Raw genomic sequence first — 18,272 nt, forward strand, 5'->3', positions numbered from 1 at the left:
CTATCAACCCAGCTACAAAGATGGCGTTTGTAAAATGACATCTAAGAACTGTCAAACGCACTCCCGCATATCCACACTTTCTTGTTTGACAGTTAAAAGACAAGTAGACCTGTCAAACCAAACAAAGAAGGTTATATATCCAGGACGGGAAGCCTCCGATCCACGAATATTTTGACAGCTGTCAAATAACAAACCAAGATGGCGCCACTTACAAAAGGAAAACGATGTTATTTATTCTACTGTGTAAATACAATAATTAAAATGGATATTTCTATGCGACGTTTCGTTCTTCTGGGGGCGTCATCGGGGCGACCATGTAAGCGGGTTTCAAGGATCGGTCCAGGATCGTGATTTTCAGTAGGACGAATATGAGAGCGCCGACGCCCAGTTGGCCTAAGCCCACCAGGATGACTATGGCCCAGGAGGGCAAGCCCAACGGTCCTAAGAAGAAGAGGAGTGGTTTTTTTAGGTTAGGACAGCACAAAATGGAGGCGGAACTGTGAAGGGTTGAATATTTACTTACTGAGGTAGTGTCTAGTGACGGCTTTCCGGCCTCTCAAGATGTTCCTGCGCGCCTCCGCTTCTTGCAACACTGCGCAGCCGAGCAAGAAAACGACCAGAAGGATTTTCGCGATTTTTTGCATGTTTGAAGTTTTTTCGTTATTATAAGTCAGTGCACTTGCGACGGTTATTCTGGTGTTAAAAATTCGACAATAAAGGAATTTATTCGTCTTTATCTCCGCTTTATCAGTGTGTAAATATACAAAGATGTGTAACAGTTTACTCAGGCCATAAAGGAAACCTGTGCGATGTTTGCTTAATGATTGCTTCAGGTGAACACAGATGGCGAGCGATCAACTGATTTTGGCCGTCAGTTGCAGTAACGCTGTTAAAAAATGTAATTATGCAACATGGATGGCGTACGATTTTGAAAGATGTATTGTTAAATATTACGTCAAAAAACAAATATGGCGCATGTATTTGACAGATCTAATGTCAATAATTTGACGGAACTATAAAATATTATGTTAAGAAACAAAGATGGCGTATAACTTTGACAGATCGTAGACCTGCTGTCAGTGTTACGTCACGAATTAAAAATGGCCGCTGCAGAAGGAATTTCATTCATTTTTCGGGTCAGTTGAATTCATTTTTTAACTGCGAGAGATGAAAAATTGGCCTCAACTGCCTGGAAAAGGATAATAATTTTGACAGATCAATTGTCATCAACGTCATCTGTCAGTGTTACAAAACAAAGATGGCGTACAATATTGCCAGCCATCACTTTTGAGGTTAGGACCACTCTGAACAGAAAAACAGCCCTCTTTAGCCCATAAAAGTAACATTTATTGTTTTCTCCCCACTCAAAAAAAAAACAATCATAATATAAACACTCGTATGACGAAAAAAAAAGAAGAAAAAATAAAGACATCTATGATTGGACCTTAAACTAAAAAGAGAAAAAAAACACTATTGCGCAAGTCTTAATCGCTGTCATTGTCATTGATGACCTTGAGCTTGTCCCACTGAACCTCGACCGTCAAATTGTTGTTGTTGTGCCTGATGACGTCAACGGTGATCGGGGCGTAGAGATCCTTGTCTAAGGGCGACCACCCGGTGTACTAAAATTCATTTTTCTGTCTCTCTCTTTCTTTAATGGCCACTACGTCGGCTGTCCCGTTTCAATGCCGTCAAAGGCTTCAAAAAAGTCCGTATATACAGTGAAACGGGTCGGCCGACCTGCCGGACTTACGATCGAGGTGTTTTTGAAGCACAGATGGCGAGCGATCAACTGATTTTGGCCGCCATATTGGTTCTACTGTCAGTTAAAGAGTGACAAGGCAGTAAATCCAAGCGGATAGTTTTCTGCTGTCAATGAATTTGACGTTTTCAAAGTTTGTAGAGTAACCGTTATTTTGGAATCAGCTGATTTTTACAGATCTGCGTCAATGTCAGTGAGTTGCACTAACGCTGTTAAAAAATTAAATTATGCAACGATTACGTCAAATTTAAGTATTTGACAGATCTAATGTCAATAATTTGACGGAACTATAAAACATTATGTTAAGAAACAAAGATGGCGGATAACTTTGACAGATCGTAGACCTGCTGTCGGTGTTACGTCAGGAATTAAAAATGACCGCTGCAGAAGAAATGTTATTAATTTTTCGGGTCAGTTGAATTCATTTTTTAACTGCTTGAGATGAAAAATTGGCCTCAACTGCCTGGAAGAGTGAAAAAATGCATTTAACTCTATAGGACAATAATTTCGACAGATCAATTGTCATCAACGTCATCTGTCAATGTTACAAAACAAAGATGGCGTACAATATTGACAGCCATCACTTTTGAGGTTAGGAGCACTCTGAACAGAAAAACAGCCCTCTTTAGCCCATAAAAGTAACATTTATTGTTTTCTCCCCACTCAAAAAAAAAAAAAACAATCATAATATAAACACTCGTATGACGAAAAAAAAAAGAAGAAAAATAAAGACATCTATGATTGGACCTTAAACTAAAAAGAGAAAAAAAACACTATTGCGCAAGTCTTAATCGCTGTCATTGTCATTGATGACCTTGAGCTTGTCCCACTGGACCTCGACCGTCAAATTGTTGTTGTTGTGCCTGATGACGTCAACGGTGATCGGGGCGTAGAGATCCTTGTCTAAGGGCGACCACCCGGTGTACTAAAATTCATTTTTCTGTCTCTCTCTTTCTTTAATGGCCACTACGTCGGCTGTCCCGTTTCAATGCCGTCAAAGGCTTCAAAAAAGTCCGTATATACAGTGAAACGGGTCGGCCGACCTGCCGGACTTACGATCGAGGTGTTTTTGAAGCACAGATGGCGAGCGATCAACTGATTTTGGCCGCCATATTGGTTCTACTGTCAGTTAAAGAGTGACAAGGCAGTAAATCCAAGCGGATAGTTTTCTGCTGTCAATGAATTTGACGTTTTCAAAGTTTGTAGAGTAACCGTTATTTTGGAATCAGCTGATTTTTACAGATCTGCGTCAATGTCAGTGAGTTGCACTAACGCTGTTAAAAAATTAAATTATGCAACGATTACGTCAAATTTAAGTATTTGACAGATCTAATGTCAATAATTTGACGGAACTATAAAACATTATGTTAAGAAACAAAGATGGCGGATAACTTTGACAGATCGTAGACCTGCTGTCGGTGTTACGTCAGGAATTAAAAATGACCGCTGCAGAAGAAATGTTATTAATTTTTCGGGTCAGTTGAATTCATTTTTTAACTGCTTGAGATGAAAAATTGGCCTCAACTGCCTGGAAGAGTGAAAAAATGCATTTAACTCTATAGGACAAGAATTTCGACAGATCAATTGTCATCAACGTCATCTGTCAATGTTACAAAACAAAGATGGCGTACAATATTGACAGCCATCACTTTTGAGGTTAGGAGCACTCTGAACAGAAAAACAGCCCTCTTTAGCCCATAAAAGTAACATTTATTGTTTTCTCCCCACTCAAAAAAAAAAAAAACAATCATAATATAAACACTCGTATGACGAAAAAAAAAAGAAGAAAAATAAAGACATCTATGATTGGACCTTAAACTAAAAAGAAAAAAAAAACACTATTGCGCAAGTCTTAATCGCTGTCATTGTCATTGATGACCTTGAGCTTGTCCCACTGAACCTCGACCGTCAAATTGTTGTTGTTGTGCCTGATGACGTCAACGGTGATCGGGGCGTAGAGATCCTTGTCTAAAGGCGACCACCCGGTGTACTAAAATTCATTTTTCTGTCTCTCTCTTTCTTTAATGGCCACTACGTCGGCTGTCCCGTTTCAATGCCGTCCAAGGCTTCAAAAAAGTCCGTATATACAGTGAAACGGGACGGCCGACCTGCCGGACTTACGATCGAGGTGTTTTTGAAGCACAGATGGCGAGCGATCAACTGATTTTGGCCGCCATATTGGTTCTAATGTCAGATTAAGAGTGACAAGGCAGTCAATCCAAGATGGCGGATAATTTTTTGCTGCCAATGAATTTGACGTTTTAAAAGTGTGTAGAATAACCGCTATTTTTGGATCAGCTGACTTTTACAGATTTGCGTCAATGTCTTAGAGCTGCACCAACGTTGTTAAAAAATTAAATGATGCAACATGGGTGGCGTACGATTTTAAAAGATGTACTGTCAAATATTACGTCAAAAAACAAATATGGCGCATGTATTTGACAGATCTAATGTCAATAATTTGACGGAACTATAAAATATTATGTTAAGAAACAAAGATGGCGGATAACTTTGACAGATCGTAGACCTGCTGTCGGTGTTACGTCACGAATTAAAAATGGCCGCTGCAGAAGGAATTTCATTCATTTTTCCGGCCAGTTGAATTCATTTTTCAACTGCTTGAGAGATGAAAAATTGGCCTCAACTGCCTGGAAAAGGATAATAATTTTGACAGATCAATTGTCATCAACGTCATCTGTCAGTGTTACAAAACAAAGATGGCGTACAATATTGACAGCCATCACTTCTGAGGTTAGGAGCACTCTGAACACAAAAACAGCCCTCTTTAGCCCATAAAAGTAACATTTATTGTTTTCTCCCCACTCAAAAAAAAAACATAATATAAACACTCATATGACGAAAAAAAAAAGAAGAAAAATAAAGACATCTATGATTGGACCTTAAACTAAAAAGAAAAAAAAAACACTATTGCGCAAGTCTTAATCGCTGTCATTGTCATTGATGACCTTGAGCTTGTCCCACTGGACCTCGACCGTCAAATTGTTGTTGTTGTGCCTGATGACGTCAACGGTGATCGGGGCGTAGAGATCCTTGTCTAAAGGCGACCACCCGGTGTACTAAAATTCATTTTTCTGTCTCTCTCTTTCTTTAATGGCCACTACGTCGGCTGTCCCGTTTCAATGCCGTCCAAGGCTTCAAAAAAGTCCGTATATACAGTGAAACGGGACGGCCGACCTGCCGGACTTACGATCGAGGTGTTTTTGTGTCTCACTTTCTCATCCTCGTCGAACGCCTCGTACTTTTGCAGCAGGGCTTTGCCGTCGATCCGCCATATGACCGGATGTTTGGCGGGATCCCCACCCTGCGCGTCTTTTTTCGCAATAACAAACGACCCCGTCTAAAAACAAAAAAACCGGACGCACATTAACCACCCCTTCTCCCCGTCCCCCTATACACCTACAGCGTAATCTTCCGAGTAAATCGTCTTCGGAATGAACTTCCGGTGAACGCCCCTCGCCTGAACGTTCACGTTGTTCCCGCCGGTTTTAGAGGAGTCCGACTCGTTCCCGGAAACCCCCTTGCGCTCCTCCTGGGACACGTTCGAGTTCCCGTCGTTCGAGAGGTCGCTCTCGTTAAGAACCTACAAAAACATCCCGCCTGAGGCTCAAGAATAATTCGCGAGCGAGAAAATCTACTTTTTGCTGCTTCTTCGGGGTGGGCCTCGCCCCCTTTTTCGGCCCGGGCTTCTTCTTCTTTTTCGCCTGCTCCTCCTCAAAGAATCGTCCTTCGTCTTCCTCGTCCTCGTCCGCCTCCTCGCTACCGCTCTCGTCCATCTTCGCCCTCTTTGGTTTACGCGTCACTCGTCCAGACTTTCGTCTTGCTGTCTTTTTTTCTTCCTGAAAGGGCCAATTAAAGTCCAATTCAGAGATCTATTAGAATCTTTGATGTGTCGCAGATGCCGCACTAACTAGTCCGTGCGCCTATGTCGTATTTATTGTCGCATGATATACATGTTTAAATGGTAAGATTTTATATAGTTTATCGATGAAATCATTTTAAATATACGTAAAACCGCATGTTTTATACTATTTTTTATTTTTCTTTCGAAAATGTCCATTTTTAGAAAGAAAATAATATCACAAGAAAATAATATCAAAAAATTGACCGCGGACTAAAATCCAAGCATCTTACAAAATATTTTAAACACTCCCAGCACTCACAGCCTTGTCACCTCTTTTTAGCCAGTCTATTAAACAAAGATAAAACATCTGCGTTCTGGCGATTCCTACTTTAGGCTGTGCAAGTAATTGTGTATCTCTCTCTATCCCACTGATTTTGAGAATTACGGGGCCGTACCCAGATAAATTTATGGGCTGTTTTTGTATTACTTTTGACGTGTCTTTAAAGAAATCTTTAAGGATGGGTCTATCACCTTTAATAGTTGGGAGGGAGGTCAGGTGAGGTCATTATTATTTGATGGGATTTGCTGGTTTTCCTTTTTCCCCTTTTATGAAAGTGGTGAATTTAGAATTTAGGCCTGTATTCGTCTAAATTTTTTGCAGTTTTTACTGTGAGGAACTGTGTTTTTTTATTTGTGTTTGTGGATTTGTTTTAGTATTATAACTGCCCCTGTTTGCCCTTCAGTGACACAATAAAGACTACTTCTTCGACCTTTTTTCTGGGAAAAACCCTTTTTTGCTATAGTAAGAAAAACACTGTTTTTATTAAGAAAATAAGTCTAAAATTTTGTTTTTTACAGCTTACTTTCCTCTGTTGTGGCAGTTGAGGATCAAATTTCGTGTTTGTCTAGGAATTTTTTTTTACAAAGAAATTTACAACAATATTTTTTTCTTACTTAATAATAACCACAGTAATTTTTTCAAGAAGGAAAATGTCAAAACTTTGCAATTATTGATTTATGGATTATTCTGAAGATTTTTTTAGTCTTTTTTAAAGAAATGACTAAAATCCACTAGCTAAAAGCCCAGAACATTGAAATTCCATCCCAGGAGTGCCTGTGCGAAAAAAAACATTTGTCCCTTATTGGCATCTCAATATTTTAAATTTTTTAAAATCAACATTTTTTCAATTATTGATTTATGGCCATCTCTTTTCTGAAGAAATGATTGGAATTTATTCATTAAATGTCAAGACAATTGAATTTTCATTCCAGGAGTGCCTGTAAAAAATAAAATAATTTGTCCCTTATTGACACAATAATATCTTGAGTTCTAGTAGTCAAGATTTTGAAATTATTGATTTATGGACTACTCTGAAGGCTTTTTTAGTCTTTTCTGAAGAAACGCTTGAAATTCATTTACTAAAAGTCAAAATAATTGGATTTTTTGTTCCAGGAGTGCCGGTAAGAAAAAAAATTATTTGTCTCTTATTAGCCCGCCAATATCTTGAATTCTAGTAGTAAAAATTTCGTTATTATTGATTTATTGACTACTTTGAAGACTTCCCTAGTCTTTTCTATAAAAATAACTAAAATGTAATAACTAAAAGTCGGAAGAAAATGGACATTTTATTCCAGAAGGAAAAAATTTGTCTCTTATTGGCCTCTTACTTATACCTTGAGTTCTAACAGTCAAAATTTTCCCGTTATTGATTTATGAACTACTTTAAAGGTTTTTTTATTCTTTTTTGAAGAAATGACTAGAATCCATTTATTAAGAGCCAAGAAAATTGCATTTTTATTCCAGGGGTGGCTGTAAAAGACAAAATAATTTGTTTCTGGTTAGTACCCTAATATCTTAGGGTTCTATTGGTTTAATTTTGAAATGAATGCGTTATGGACTACTCTGAAGGCTTTTTTAGTTTTTGTTAAAGAACTTACTAAAATCCATTTTATAAAAGTCAAGTAATTGGAATTTTTATTTCAGGAGTGCCTGTATAAACATAATAATTTGTCAACATTTATATGAGATAAAAGTATAGTTATTAGTTATCTCATTCCTTTATGAGCTAGAATGAGATAAACTTATGTGTCAAAAAGATATTGATACATTTTAATATTCAAACGTTTTTTCATAAATAACATTTAAATAATAGAGTGTTTATGGGTAAAAAAATTGAATGGGTTTATAGAAAACGACAGTCAACTGATCAAAAATTAGTCCCTATCACGAATTTTGTTCCAATCTTATATTTTGGCTCATTGACAACATGCAGCAATATATGCCCTTCAGCGACACAATAAAGACTGCCTCTTCCTTCATTCTCTGGAAAAAAGTCCCTTTTTTGCCATAGTAAGAAAACCCTATTTTTATTAATTAAACAAGTTTAAAGTTTTGTTTTTTTCAGCTTACTGCCCCTGTTTGTCCTTAAGCGACACAATAAAGAATATAATTATAATGTAATGCTTTAGTATCCATATGCTGATGTGCGAGATGAAGTTGAAATCCATAGCAGCAACAGAGAAACTGTTTCCTTCCTTAATGGAAGAAACTGCTAAAGAACAAAGGCAAAAAAACAGAATTTAGAAAATTGTATTAACTCTTTGGGTCAGATTTAAAAGACTGGTTAAATTTATAAAAGTATTTAGTATTCTCACTGTAGTTTTAGGATTCAGTATACTTAAAATGTAGTGTTTTGTATAAGATTTTAAGTTTTTAGTATAAGCATTTATCTTTGTTAATTTTCATCTAATCTCTCCTATTATGCACAATAACTAAATATCAGGCAAACAAATTAATAAATATTACATTCAGGATGTAAAGTGTGTTTTTCACAAGTAAGACTTGTGTCTTTTAAACGCATAAGATATAGACCGCTAGATGATTTTTAATGTAAAAGTTGATTTTAAAAAATATACTTTTCTAAAATACCACTTTTCTGACTACATAATTACTTTTTATCAAAAGAGATTGGTACGAAATATAGAGATGGGGGTTTTCACGAGTATCTTATTATAATAATATATCATAATATGTATTAATTACAAAAAAAACAATAATAAAGGACATTGAATATGGCAGCCAAAATCCCCGTTAATAATCACCACCAAGTAAAAATAAATCTCAATACCCAAAAAAAGGAAATATATAAAATTTGAAGACAAACCAAAACATTTTACCCTTTTGTGTCAAAAAGTAAATATTTAATGCCTTAATCCACAGAATAAATGGGCCTAAGTAATTCGTACCACCTATTCTCTCATCACTTGTTATAAACACCCCACTGATAGCGCTAAAAACTAAACTTATTAAATTAAAATTTTTGGTTAAACTCTTTTTCGTACTTAAATCTTACTTATATTTAAATTAAATATTATCTACCTATCAACTATCCTGAATTTCTAACTTAATAAAACTAATCCCAAGAATCCCGAATAATAAATGTTAAGGCCGGACCTGTGCAACTTTTCACGCTTGAGTGGCTGTGACTGAGGTCAGACGTCTAACAAAATAGTACGTGGGCGCATGTAGTCAAATTTTACGAATCAAATGTATAAATTCTTAAAAAAATGCTTAAAACATTTATTTATTTAATGGACTGATTAAATATCGCTTAGAATATTACTTTATGACTTTTTTCACATAAAATTTTGCGATTTAAACATGCATGTCATGTGACAATACAAGCAACACCGGCACACGAACTATTCGCGGCACATCAAAGATTCTAATAGATCTCTGAACTGAACTATACCTGACGAGTTCTATTCACATTGAGGCTTTCTCAGGTTAAATTGATGCGAATGCTGTTTCATGATTCACATTATTTATAGGGGCTTAATGATAATGATTCTTCATTGAGCACAGGGACATTCAGCTTTTCATGGCAACACTGGAGCAATACCGGGTGGCACAGGAAAAATGGAACACATCAACTAATGAAATTTGGTATATTGATAGAATTGTTATATGAGAGCATCTTTTGACATATGCAGTGGTTTACAGAAAAAAGTAAGAATACAAGAGGGAAATAGTAAAAACAGCAATTTTCAAACCCACATATCTTAGAAACGGTTGAATAAAAGTATGGCATGTGATACATCAAAATTTCTATAATTTTATGTAGAATCCGAAAATGTAATCACATACAGGGCGTTCCATTTAAAATAAGAAAGTTGGCATTGACCACGGCTACATGAGACACCCTGTATACAAAATTTTTGTTGTAAAAAATGCGCAATCAAAAATATTAGTCGACGTGCGCGAGCGTTTTTTCGAACACGCCCTCATTTATTTTTTACTGAATTTGTTCCATATTTTTGTTGCTCACTGTATAAATATGTCTGTTAGTAACAAAAGGTTGCCAGATTGTGCTTGATTTGTAGTAAATTAGGCCCTTAAGAGAGAGACAACTAGAATTAGTAGATTGGGAGACATTTCGAAGACATGGTGAAGTGAGCTCAATGGATACTGAGATGATTATTTTTTGGTCTAATGTAAGTTCCCTTGCAGACCATTTCTGGGGTTAATATTAAAAAAATATATGGAATTCATGGCATTAATTAGACTTTATTGGGAATTCCAATGTTTAAGTGTAGAAGTTCTGCAGAGGAGGGCCAATTTTTTACATTAAAACAGTATACAATTATTGTCAATTTATTCAAAGGTTTTTTATAAGGAATTCCAATATTTTAGTGGACATTTCCATCAAGTAACTGAGAAATTTTTGAGGTTAAGCTTCAATGGAAAAAACAAATGTATTTCAAAAGCACACGCAATTTCCATTGCTCTCATCACGATTCCAAAATGAAAAATTACCAGTAAAATGTAGATTTTTCTCTCTAATTAATGCAAACCCGATCACCATTTGGTCAAGAAAGCCCCTGCACATACACTGCCAAAAAAATTGCTGATAAACTAAACAAACGGGACCCACCTCGACGTCCCACTCCTCGCCAGAGCTCTGAAAGGGCTCCGGGTCGTCCTCGTTCTCCGAATCATGTCTCCTACTCATGATTCGCCTAAAAATCGGCCCCTTTTAGGTGCACCACTGGCACCACAACAAACCGCTGCGGTCACGTACACAAAGAAAAATTTCTTAATTAAAGTTCGGTTTAAAATACGGCACTGCACTGTCCCCTGAAACACCCTGGACCTTCTCGATTAATTTCTAAAGGATTTCCAGCGGGTTTTAAGCAAGAAAAACGGGGAAAATCACCCGGAAAAATGATTATTTTTGCGGCGTCCTTGCTGGACAAGATGGCGGAGGTGCGTTTCGCTTGCCTACCCAACGGTGTTTTGTTTATCGCGCACATATGTTGCGACGTCGCCATGTTGACTTGTCGAAAGTTAATTTATTGAAAGGTTTTAAGTTAATTTAAAATTGAAAACATATAAAGTCGCAGTAAACAAGCGTTCTTTTAATTACCGATTAAATTATAATTAAAAGATAATCAGTGAGACATACGGTCTGCGTGACAACGTTGGTATTCTTTGGAAGCGTTACTGATAAAGCTGTCAAATGTCAATCGCATGAGTAGTTTTATTAAAGAAATCGTTGCGACGTTGCCGTGCTGTGTCACAAGTCTTTACAATTAAAAAAAGTAAGTAGTGTCTTACAAACAGGGTGTCCCACAAATATTGGTAAATAATTTAACAGCAGATTCTTTATAAAAGAAGAATGAGGTTAAGTTAAATTCTCATAGTCCGAAAGTCAAAGACAACCCAGATACAGGGTGATAAACTTACTGTAAATTTTTTGCCTATAAATTTAGCAGCAATGGTTCTTTTTTATATGGCAAATCTTGAAAATTTACCTTTTTTACAATTCATAGAGGGCACCACCAGCAACATTTAGATATATATATATTTTTTTTTAACCCCGTAACGTTTTTTGCCATGGCATAGTTAATTTTTTTGCCTAGAATAGGTACACGTTAAAAATCTCGCTACGATTAACCCTTTTCTAGATATTTACATTTAAAGTTTATATATATATATATATATATGTTATATATTATATCCCTATTGAACTTATAAGAAACTGTACAATACCAACCAGCTTGCCGAATCATCGGTTTGCCTTTTCCTATTTTCAGCATTTTATAAGCTTTAGCTTTTATTGTACGTAAATTTATTATTTAGTCTAGAATTAACTCTGTACTGTATAAGACATATCTAATTTGAATAAAGTTTTTTTTAAAAACAGAGTTCCGTAGTATCGTTACATAATTGGCGCAGTCGGGCTTTTAGGACTCTCTCACGTTCTTAGCATAAAGTACGGTTCGTTTTAACGATTTATTGGGAGGTGAACCTTTGTTTTCGGGAGTGCGGTTTTGGACTTTTACATCGTTTTCACGCTTCTAACCAGTTGGGTGAATTGAGTAGCTCAACGAGAAGATCCGGAACAGTACTACGTCGTTGACGGAATATCAACGTCGGAAGCAGCCAGATCCAGAGACGAGACTTCAAAGGGACATTGAAGGTTGAAGGGCTACGTATGGACAAGATACTGGTTTTGCTGTAAGTACATTTAATGTCATTTAGAGTGTCTAATACTGATAGTGATAGCTCATACGAAAGTTTATCATCTTCAGATACAGAGAATATTAATTCTGGCTCACCAAGTTCTTTCAATTTTAAATATCGTTCAAGATCTCCTTTAAAAGTAAAAGCGAAGGCACATCGCAAAAACTTTAATAAGGAAAAAAGAATTCAAGAGAGTAACTTTAACAATTTTAATATGCCTAACGAAGGTGCAGGAGCTTCGACTCCAACCTTTCCTTCTTTAAAAAAGGAATACTTAGACATGGTTCCCGAGTTTCATGGCGAAACGGAACTACTTCCTAGATTATTAAATATTTCGGAAAAACTTGTAAATAAATTTTACAATACTTTAGATCTAACTGATTTTCAAAATGAATATTTAATGTCAAGTTTAATTTCTAAAATAAAAGGTGAAGCCGCAATAAATATTTTATCTAGTTTAATAACAAATTGGCAAGAATTAAAAGACGCATTACTAAATGCTTATGCTGATAAGCGTGATATTTATACGTTAAATATCGAAATGTGAGGTCCGTCATTCCCTGTGAGATTGTCAACATCGAGATCGATGTAAGTTTTGAGTTTATTTTTCTAAAACTAAAACTAAATATCTCTCGTGTAGCATTGATTATGATTTATCGTCCTCCTCACACAAGGGTTACTAACATTCTTGAATTTTTTGATGAATACATTCCTAATTTGCTTACTTTTTATGACTTTTCAATTATAATGGGTGACTTTAATATTGACATGCTTAAGCCAAATTCATTATTCAATGTTCTAGATGCTCACGGATTCAATCAACTTATACATGAGCCTACACGTATAACTAACTCATAAGCTACATGTCTTGATCCAATTTTTATAAGTTGCAGAAATATTTGTCACAATAGTGGCACTATAATTTTAAATATAAGTGACCATAACTATATGTCATTCTCTACTTTAGATATAAAAATGGAAAAACCGAAGCAAAAAATTATTAGTCTCCGTTGTTTTAGGAATTTTAATTTAATTGATTTCGAAACTGATTTGCAAAATATTGCTTGGGACCACTTATTTTACATTAAAGATATAAACGAAAAGGTTTTATTCTTGCAAAATAACATAACTTTCTTATTTAACATACATGCCCCACTTAAACAAATTGGAGTTAGTAAGAAGCCAGCCCCATGGCTAACAAATAACTTAAAATTAATTCTTAATGAAAGGGATAGAGCACTTACGAAATATAAACAATGTAAGACACCTGAAAATTGGAGTCTTTAGAAGGATAGACGTAATTTTGCCCTTGCATCCATCAGAAAAGCGGCATATCTACACCAGTTGGAAGCTGTCAAATCTGGTAAGGGACTTTGGAAAGGTTTAGGTAACTTAAATATTAAAACAAAAACAGAATCGGAACTACCAATTGAGCTAGGTCAGCCCAATACAATTAATGACTATTTCATAAGCATTTTCAATAAGTCAAATGCTTGTCTTAACAAAATTAACTATTACCAAAACCATAAGTTTTGCGCAGATCACACCTTTAAATTTGCCCTGGTGGACCAGATTACTGTTTCTAAAGTCATTGATGATATTAAATATAATGCAGCTGGAAATGATGGAATTTCTCTTCATATGTTGCGTCTATCCTTGCCACATCTTATTAATCATATTACTCACATTGTAAACACTTGCCTGGAAACTGGTTATTTTCCTAGACCATGGCGCGAATCTACAGTCTGCCCAGTTTCCAAAGTTCCTAATCCCAAAAATGTTCAAGACCTACGGCCCATAAGTCTCTTGCCTCTTGTCTCTAAAATCTTGGAAAGAATAGTACATAGTCAACTAATGGATCACCTTTGTGAGACTAATATTCTGCCAGCTCAACAATCCGGATTTAGAAAAGGTCATAGCACTACTAGTACTCTTCTAAATATTACAGATAATATCATTACAGCCTTAGACAAAAAGTTGCACTGGATTATTCAAAGGCATTTGACTTGATTGATTATGACTTGCTCGTTGCCAAGTTCTCTTATTTTGGTTGTGATGACTCCGTCTTATCGTTTTTAATCGTATTTATGGAGACGGTCGCAGCTAGTACGGGTACAAAATGAATATTCTGAATCAAAGGTAATAGTTTCCGGGATATCGCAGGGATCTGGATACTGGGGCCACTTTTGTTCCTAATCTATACCTCTGACCTACCTAACGTAGCCTTAAACTCGGACGTCTACCTGTATGAGGACGATACTCAGGTTCTTCACCTATTTAATTCACATAATGTTCAGCTTGCAGCAGACTCCATTAAGTTTGATTTGGAGCAGATAATGAATTTCTCCAGTGAACATAATTTGCAGATTAACCCTATTAAAACTAAAGTTCTATTGTTTGCTGGTCGCAATCAACGGCATTACATAGAAAATACACTTAATATTACGCTTAATAATACTACTCTCACTTTTTCAAATCACGTAAAAATTTTGGGTCTCATTGTTGACACATCTCTCAGATTTAGGGATCACTGCAATATGTTATTACAAAAATGTTATTTACGCTTGCGAATGCTTTATGCAAATAAAAGTATTTTAAATTACAAAACAAGAAAAAAGCTTTCTGAATCCTTGGTTATGTCTATCATTAATTATTGTATAATTGTGTATTACCCATGTCTAGATAGAATAACGCAAAATCGCTTGCAGCGTATTCAAAACACATGTTGTCGTCTTATTAATAATCTTAGGAAGTACGACCATGTATCACAAGCTATACTACAACTTAAATGGCTAAAAATTGTGAATATATTTAAGTTGTATTTATTAGTATTTTTATATCGCCTATTTAAAACACGCACACCTGTGTCTTTGTGTGAAAAGATGATTTACAGAACTGAGGTTCATAGTCGTAATATAAGGTATAATATACTTTCAATGCCACGTCATACTACATCAATGTTTGAACGTTCTTTCACCTATCAAGCTGTCATTCTATTTAATCGTTTTAGGCCAAATTTTTATTTTACCATTTATTTTTATCGAAGATTCTATAAAGATCTATTCTTGGAACAGCAATGATTGGTTGTTCTTGGCTAATTTATTTAATTGTTACTTAGCTGATGTAATATATGTTTTACTTTAAAGTAGTATTAATTTTAGTTTATTTATTTATTTATTTTTTTTAAACTGGATAGGTTAAGAGATAAAGAGTAGCTTTTAGCTAATCTTCGCCTGTTCAAGCAAATACTGTAATTTGCAGGGTTTGTTAAATAAAGTCGATTTATTATTATTATTATTATAAATGGCAGAAATAAAACAAGAAAATGAGACACCATTCGAGTTTTATAATAAAATACAAAATTTATTAAATTTGCAAATATCATTTATTTCAACCCATTTAAGTGTAATAGAATCTCCATGCAGTGCTGTCTCAATACTGCCGAAATTTAGCTTTAAGGGTTTTATTAAGAGGGTTAAAAGATCCAATTGGTTCATTAATGAGAACCAAAAATCCACAGGATTTAAATACAGCTTTAAATATGTTGGTTAACGATTTTCAAATTCAGTCAGCGGAACAAAAAACTTTAAAAACGTTTAATAAATCTAGTAATAATAGGCCTAAATATCCAAATATACTAAGGAATTTTAATTTACCGATAACAAACTATAGCCATAATAATTATACACATTTACAAAATCAAAATCAAGCCAGTAATTTTAGGCAACATTTTCAAACTTAAAATTTACAAAGTCCAAGCAATATTGGTCAGAATTTTAAAAACACTCAAAACCCAACACAAACAAATTTAAACACCACAAACGTTTTTAGGCCTAACCAAAATAGATCTTTCCCAGCACCCACACCAATGTCAATTTCAACGAGGAATACTTTTAAGCCACCCCTTAGCAATAATTATTTTAAAAATCAGCGAAATAACCCAAATATTATTGTTGAGGAATTACATAACATTGACGAACAAAGTAATGATAATATATTTTACGAGATTGATGACGAAAACGATCAATCCGATTGTATTATTGAACAGCCCTGTGAAAGTGACGAGTTTTTTCGGTCACAAGCCTCGGTAGCACTGACACCATTACAAGATTGCCAAAATTCCAACTGATGAATTTTACTTATAACGAAAGCAAATTACCGTATATCATATTTCCTGAATTTAATTTAAAAGTCCTTATTGATACAGGTAGCACAAGATCTTTCGTCAAACCTGATATCGCTATGAAATATTTTAAAAATTGTAGAAAACATGATCCGTTTCAAATTTCCACTGCCCATGGTACATCAGTTGAAAATTTTACCACTAATTCCCAGCTCTAAAATATTTAAAACAAAAAAGTCTCTTGCTTTAAAATATTATATTTTTGATTTTCATAATTACTTTGATTGTCTACTTGGTATTGATAATTTTAAAAAATTAAAGGCTATGATCGATTTAAATAAAAATATTCTTTGTACTCCAGAAACTGAAATAAAACTCTCATATTATAATGTGATGACCTATAATACAAATTTCATAGTACTGCAACCAAGGTCAAAGCAAGTTATCAAACTCAAAGTAACTTTAATAAAACTGAAAATTTAAATAACGTCAATTTAAAAAAAATTAAATTCGATTTTTCGAGAATTCGGCATGAACATATGAATTCTGAAGAACGTGACGCAATTTTTAAACTTTTAAGGGAATATTCAGATATTTTTTATCAAAAAGGCGATAAACTAACATTTACCAATAAAATTAAGCATCAGGACAAAAGATGATATTCCCGTACACACCAGAACATACAGGTACCCAGAAATACACAAAAAGGAGGTACAACGTCAAATCAAGGACATGCTGGACCAAAATATAATTAGGCCATCCCATTCGGCTTGGTCTTCACCAATTTGGGTTGTCCCCAAGAAAGCTGACTCATCTGGACGCCAAAAATGGAGAATTGTCGTCGATTTTAGAAATATTAATTCAAAAAGCATATAGGCGACTCCTATCCACTACCAAATATAACCGACCTGCTGGATAAATTAGGGTGCTGCCAGTATTTTACTACATTAGATTTAGCCTCTGGATTTCACCAGATCGAAATCGCAGAAGAAGATATCCAGAAAACGGCATTTAATACAGAAAACGGACACTACGAATTTCTTCGAATGCCGTTTGGGCTAAAAAATGCTCCGGCGACGTTCCAGAGGGTCATGGACAATGTACTCCGAGGATATCAAAATGAAATATGCGCCGTATATTTAGATGATATTATCATTTTTGGTACCAGCATCCAGGAGCATATAACCAGACTAAAGAAAGTATTCGATCGACTTAGAGAAGCCAATTTAAAAGTCCAACTAGACAAATCGGAATTTTTGCAAAAAGAAGTGTCATATTTGGGCCATATAGTCACACTCGATGGTGTAAAGCCCAATCCTGACAAGATCCGAGCGATAAAAGAATTCCCAATACCAAAAAATCAAAAAGAGATCAAAGGATTTCTTGGGTTACTAGGGTACTACCGTAAATTTATTAGAGATTTTGCGAAACTAACTAAACCTCTCACAAAAAGAATAAAAAAAGACGCCATTGTGAACATTTCGGATCCAGACTATATCAACTGCTTTGAATTTTATAAAAACCTTTTAACAAACGAACCCCTTTTACAGTATCTAAATTTTGCCGAACCGTTTATTTTAACCTGTGATGCATCGAACTTTCATAAGGAAAAATTGGATCTGACTTGCCAATAGCATATAGTAGCCGTACCTTAAGTGAATCAGAAATCAACTACTCAACAATAGAAAAAGAACTCTTGGCAATAATCTGGGCAACCAAATATTTTAGGCCATATTTGTTTGGGCGTAAATTTAAAATCGTCACCGATCATAAGCCCCTCGAATGGCTATTTTTATTAAAGGAACTAAACTCAAAGTTAATAAGATGGCGCCTCAAATTAGAGGAATTTGATTATGAAATCGTTTACAAAAAGGGCATTTTAAATAAAAATGCCGATGCCCTTTCTCGTATGGAACTAAACGCTAATGAAACATCAGAACAACAGCAAAATTTTTCTTTACATGACTACATAGATCAATTTAACCAAGAACTTGAACAA

At 35.1% G+C, this 18,272-nt stretch overlaps 2 protein-coding genes across 15 annotated transcripts in view; one reads left to right on the forward strand and one right to left on the reverse strand.

The window, feature by feature from the left end:
- The window catches only part of LOC126747314 (HIG1 domain family member 1A, mitochondrial), a 42,965-nt gene that overhangs the window by 1,175 nt on the left and 23,518 nt on the right, over positions 1-18,272 (forward strand). The gene's annotated exons all lie outside the window — the stretch shown is intronic.
- Positions 1,326-10,924, reverse strand: LOC126747308 (uncharacterized). Of its 14 annotated transcripts, none has more exons than XR_007664148.1 (7): positions 10,559-10,920; positions 5,419-5,619; positions 5,184-5,363; positions 4,971-5,120; positions 4,687-4,839; positions 3,498-3,600; positions 1,326-1,366 (listed from the first exon to the last, which is right to left on the reverse strand). XR_007664148.1 is itself a non-coding variant. In XM_050455857.1 (7 exons), the coding sequence occupies exons 1-5, from the start codon at positions 10,634-10,636 to the stop codon at positions 4,702-4,704; spliced, it is 747 nt and encodes a 248-aa protein (XP_050311814.1). In that variant the 5' UTR covers positions 10,637-10,921; the 3' UTR covers positions 1,326-1,444; positions 3,575-3,600; positions 4,687-4,701. The 14 variants fall into 14 exon arrangements, 7 of the variants coding, with proteins under 7 accessions (XP_050311814.1, XP_050311813.1, XP_050311816.1 ...); XR_007664145.1 differs by lacking the exon at positions 3,498-3,600 and adding an exon at positions 2,433-2,509 and having other exon boundaries at positions 4,662-4,839; XR_007664146.1 differs by having other exon boundaries at positions 3,498-3,574; positions 4,662-4,839.

This window comes from Anthonomus grandis, chromosome 19, assembly GCF_022605725.1.
Source record: "Anthonomus grandis grandis chromosome 19, icAntGran1.3, whole genome shotgun sequence".
NCBI classification, from domain to species: Eukaryota; Metazoa; Arthropoda; class Insecta; order Coleoptera; family Curculionidae; genus Anthonomus; species Anthonomus grandis.

Excerpts from the sequence above, each read along its gene's own strand:
- LOC126747308 (XM_050455857.1), bottom strand. The coding sequence starts at position 10,636 with ATGAGTAGGAGACATGATTCGGAGAACGAGGACGACCCGGAGCCCTTT. Across the intron at positions 5,121-5,183 it reads TTTACTCGGAAGATTACGCT|ACGGGGTCGTTTGTTATTGC; the intron begins GTAGGTGTATAG and ends TTTTGTTTTTAG. Across the intron at positions 4,840-4,970 it reads GACACAAAAACACCTCGATC|TACACCGGGTGGTCGCCTTT; the intron begins GTAAGTCCGGCA and ends AATGAATTTTAG.